General features: G+C 47.7%; 1 protein-coding gene across 1 annotated transcript in view; it reads left to right on the top strand.

The window, feature by feature from the left end:
- Positions 1-4,694, top strand: part of TUBA8 (tubulin, alpha 8) — a 65,901-nt gene that overhangs the window by 2,808 nt on the left and 58,399 nt on the right. Inside the window, exon 2 of the mRNA XM_011945643.1 lies at positions 1,793-2,088. Coding sequence (XP_011801033.1) covers positions 2,002-2,088 — 87 coding nt within the window. The 5' untranslated portion in view covers positions 1,793-2,001. The remainder of the gene's footprint in view (positions 1-1,792; positions 2,089-4,694) is intronic.

The raw sequence follows: 4,694 nt of genomic DNA, 5'->3' as shown, positions 1-4,694 counted from the left end.
CGCCCGGCTAGTTTTTTTGTATTTTTTAGTAGAGACGGGGTTTCACCGTGTTAGCCAGGATGGTCTCGATCTCCTGACCTCGTGATCCGCCCGTCTGGGCCTCCCAAAGTGCTGGGATTACAGGCTTGAGCCACCGCGCCCGGCCCGTTTCTTCACTCTTAATTGCTTCCTTTGCTATGCAGAAGTTTTTAGTTTGATGTAATTTCATTTGTCCATTTTTGCTTTTGTTACCAGTGCTTTTAAGGTCTTACTTTAAAAAACCCGTGCTCAGCCCAGGGTTGTGAGGCATTTCTCCTTTGCTTTCTTCTAGTAGTTTCATAGTTTCGGATTTTACACTTCAGTCTTGAATCCATTTTGAGTTAATGTTTGTGTGTGGGGAAAGGTAGGGGTCTGGTCTCCTGCATAAGGATATCCGATTTTCCCAGCACCATTTATTGAAGAGACTGTCTTTTCCCCTGTGTGTGTGCTTGGCATCTTTGTTGAAAATCAGTTGGCTGTAGGTGCCTGAATTTATTTCTGGGCTCTCTGTTATGTTCTATTTTGTCTGTTTTTATGCCATACCATGAGAGTAGAACCATGCTGTTGTGGTTACTATTATAGCTTTGTGTAGTATAGTTTGAAGTCAGGTAATATGATACCTCCAGCTTTGTTCTTTTTGCCCACAACTGCTTTAGCCATTTGGAGTCTTTTGTGGTTCCATATGAATTTCAGGATTTTTGTTTCTTTCTCTTTTTATTATTATTTTTTTTTGTGAGACAAAGTCTTGCTGTGTCTCTCAGGGTGGACTGCAGTGGTGTGATCTCGGTTCACTGCAAGCTCTGCCTCCCGGGTTCACACCTTTCTCCTGCCTCAGCCTCCCAAGTAGCTGGGACTACAGGTGCCCGTCACCACGCCTGGCTAATTTTTTTGTATTTTTAGTAGAGACGGGGTTTCACCGTGTTAGCCACAATGGTCTCGATCTCCTGACCCCATGATCTGCCTGCCTTGGCCCCTCAAAGTGCTGGGATTACAGGTGTGAGCCACCGCGCCTGACCAGGATTGTTTTTTCTATTTCTGTGAAGAATGCCATTGGTGTTTTGATAGAGATTGCATTAAATCTGTAGATTGCTTTGGGTATTTTAATAATATTCTTCCAATTTATGAATGAACACAGGATATCGTTCCATTTTTTTGTGTCCCCTTCAACTTCTTTCATCAGGTTTTATAGTTTTCAGTGTAGAGATCTTTTACCACCTTGGTTTAATTTATTCCTAGGTATGTTTTTTTTTTGGTAGCTATTGTAAATGGAATTGTTTTCTTGGTCTCTTTTCCAGTGGTATATAAACGCTGTTTTTTTGTACATTGATTTTTGTATCCCACAACTTTACTGAGTCCGTTTATTAGTTCTCTCTTTTGGTGGAGTCTTTAGGGTTTTCCCTATATAAGATCTTATTATCTGCAGACAGGGATAATTTTACTTCCTCCTTTCTAATTTGGATACCTTTTATTTCTTTCTGTTGCCTGATTGCTCTGGTGTGACCTCCAGTACTATGTTGAATAAAAAACCAGTCAAAGTAGCCATCTTTGTCTTGATCCTGATCTTAGAGGAAAGGCTTTCAGCTTCCCATTGAGTATGCTGTTAGTGATGGGTGTGTCATGGCAAGTTCCCATTAGCATCAACATTTCATCGGAAAGGGCTGGAGGGCACAGTGAGGAGGGGTTGGATAGGAGAAGCATAGTGGTCGTGAGAAATGAACCAATCATTGAGCACTGACTCTAATTTTGTTGGGATCGGGTTTTTTGGGGACTGTAGCATTCTTTTATACAGCAAAATGCAAGAGCCTAGAGCTGTGCTGGATGTGGTGGGTGCCTGGCTCCAAGACCCAGCCAACCAAGACCTTCCAGAATATGGAGCCTTGGCAGAATTTCATGTGCAGCGGGTGCTGCTGCCTCTGGGCTGCTTGTCGGAGGCTGAGGAGCTAGTGGTGGGCTCTGCAGCTTTTGGTGAGGAGCGGCGACTGGATGTACTTCAGGCCATTCACACAGCGAGGCAGCAGCAGAAACAGGAACATTCAGGCTCTGAGGAGGCCCAGAAGCCAAACCAGGAAGGTAGGACATTATCCCTTTGTGACCTCTGTAAAGTGGATTTGTGGCCTTGCACTGTACCTCAGGGACCATCGTGAAACTCCTGGGAGCTTAGGAGCAGTTCTTTTTATAAATAACTCTTGAATCACAGAATAGGAGGCCTGTTGAGTTGCTTAACAAAGTGAAGCCCAGACCCTCTGAAGTTGGCAGTGGAAGGAGAATCTCCACATGGGAAGGTGTTGCTGGGTCTTGGGACCTTGACTTGTCTTTTGAAAGTCATTTTTCCGCTGGAGTCCTCTGACGAGGTCTCTTGCTTCCACCATACTGGTCTGGGTGGGATGTCCTTCCTCCTTTACATGCTGGCCCCAATACAGACGCAGCTGAGATCTGCTGGGATAGCCAAAGGAATATAAGAAACTAATTTGCAGACCCTTTCCCTGGTCCCTGAATCTTTTCCGCCCTTTTCCTTGAGTAATGATCTAGTCTAGTTGTGAATACTTCCATGGACAGAAAGTCACCATCTCTTTTTTTGGTTTTGTTTTGAGATGGAGTCTCGCTCTGTCGCCCAGGCTGGAGTGCAGTGGCGCGATCTCCACTCACTGCACGCTTCGCCTCCTGGGTTCATGCCATTCTCTTGCCTCAGCCTCCTGAGTAGCTGGGACTACAGGCACCCGCCACCATGCCTGGCTAAATTTTTGTATTTTTAGTAGAGACGGGGTTTCACCACATTAGCCAAGATGGTCTCGATCCCCTGATCCCGTGATCCACACACCTCAGCCTCCCAAAGTGCTAGAATTACAGCCGTGAGCCACTGTGCCCAGCCCCGGCTAATTTTTTGTATTTTTAGTAGAGACGGGGTTTCACTGTGTTAGCCAGGATGATCTCGATTTCCTGAACTCGTGATCTGGCCGTCTCAGCCTCCCAAAGTGCTGGGATTACGGGCACTGAGCCATCGCATCTGGCCGTTCTGAAAGGTTTTAAAAAACTTTTACAAAGATTCATTCAATATAGTAAATAATACATAGTCAAAATCAGTAATATACATGAGGAAAATCATTTATATTCATGAGAGTTGCAAGAGTATCTGCAGTTAAGGTCCGAAGGCTTTAGCCAATACTTAGTACCCTTCTGCTCAGCTTTTTTTTTTTTTTTTTTTTTGAGATGGGAGTCTCGCTCTGTCGCTCAGGCTGGAGTGCAGTAGCACGATCTCGGCTCACTGTGCTCACTGCAACCTCCGCCTCCCGGTTCAAATGCTGCTTCTGCCTCAGCTTCCCGAGCAGCTGGGACTACAGGCGCCCACCACCGCGCCTGGCTAATTTTTTGTATTTTTAGTAGAGACTGGGTTTCACTGTGTTAGCTAGGATGGTCTCGATCTCCTGACCTCATGATCCGACCTCGTGATCCACCTGCCTCGGCCTCCCAAAAGTGCTGGGATTACTGGCGTGAGCCACCATGCCGGCATTTTTTTTTTTTTTTGAGACAGTTTCACTCTTGTTGCTCAAGTTGGAGTGCAATGGCACGATCTTGGCTTACTGCAGCCTCTACCTCCCAGGTTCAAGTGATTCTTGTGCCTCAGCCTTCTAAGTACCTGGGACTGCAGGCGCACGTGGCCATGCCCGGCTAATTTTTTGAATTTTTAGTAGAAACGGGGTTTCACCATGTTAGCTAGGCTGGTCTTGAACTCCTGACTTCTATTGATCCGCCCACCTTGGCCTCGCCTCCCAGAGTGCTGGGATTATAGGCGTGAGCCACTGCGCCCAGCCTGCTCAGCTCTTAGAAGCAAGCGCAGAGGTTGAGGTCAGGGAATCTGATTCCCGTGACTCCCCTGAAGCTGTGCTCTGTCTCCCTGGCCAGGCTCTGTCTCCCACAAGTTCCTGTCACTACCGATGTTGGTTCGCCAGCTTTGGGACTCTGCAGTGAGCCACTTCTTTTCTCTGCCCTTCAAAAAGAGCCTCCTGGCTGCCTTGATCCTCTGTCTCCTGGTGGTGAGGTTTGATCCAGGTAAGTGGTGGAGACTCTTCCCCCCGCCTTCCTGGGAAGGGGTTGTTGTCAGGGCTGGGCCTGTGGGAGTGGGTATTTGTCAGTACTCCTGTCAGAGTCCTACTGGGGATGGGGGTCTCTCCTATGACATTTCCCCCCGAGTCTGTTCCACAAGGAGGAATTGCTGGACTGGGGCATGAGTCAGCCCCACCCAGAAGGAGAGGCCAGTCCTGGAGTCCATGAGAGCAGCCGGGAGAAAGTCCACTTGGCCCTGCTGACTCCTTAACATGGACTGAGTCATAGCCCTCCACTTTTTCTAGGGCTGACCTCTGACCAGAACCTCAGAATTTAAGAAAACTTCCCCTCGGCCAGGAGCGGTGGCTCACACCTGTAATCACAGCTCTTTGGGAGGCTGAGGCAGGCAGATCACAAGGTCAGGAGATAGAGACCAGTGTGGCCAACATTGTAAAATCCCGTCTCTACTAAAGGTACAAAAAAAATTAGCCAGGCGTAGAGGCACGTGCCTGTAGTTCCAGCTACTTGGGAGGTTGAGGCAGGAGAGTAGCTTGAACCCAGGAGGCAGAGATTGCAGTGAGCCAAGATCGCGCTGCTGCACTGCAGCCTGGGCGACAGAGCAAGACTCTGTCTCA

This window comes from Colobus angolensis, unplaced genomic scaffold, assembly GCF_000951035.1.
Source record: "Colobus angolensis palliatus isolate OR3802 unplaced genomic scaffold, Cang.pa_1.0 Scaffold242, whole genome shotgun sequence".
NCBI lineage: Eukaryota > Metazoa > Chordata > Mammalia > Primates > Cercopithecidae > Colobus > Colobus angolensis.
The sequence above is the reverse complement of the archived record's forward strand: the minus strand, read 5'-3'. Positions and strand labels throughout refer to the sequence as shown.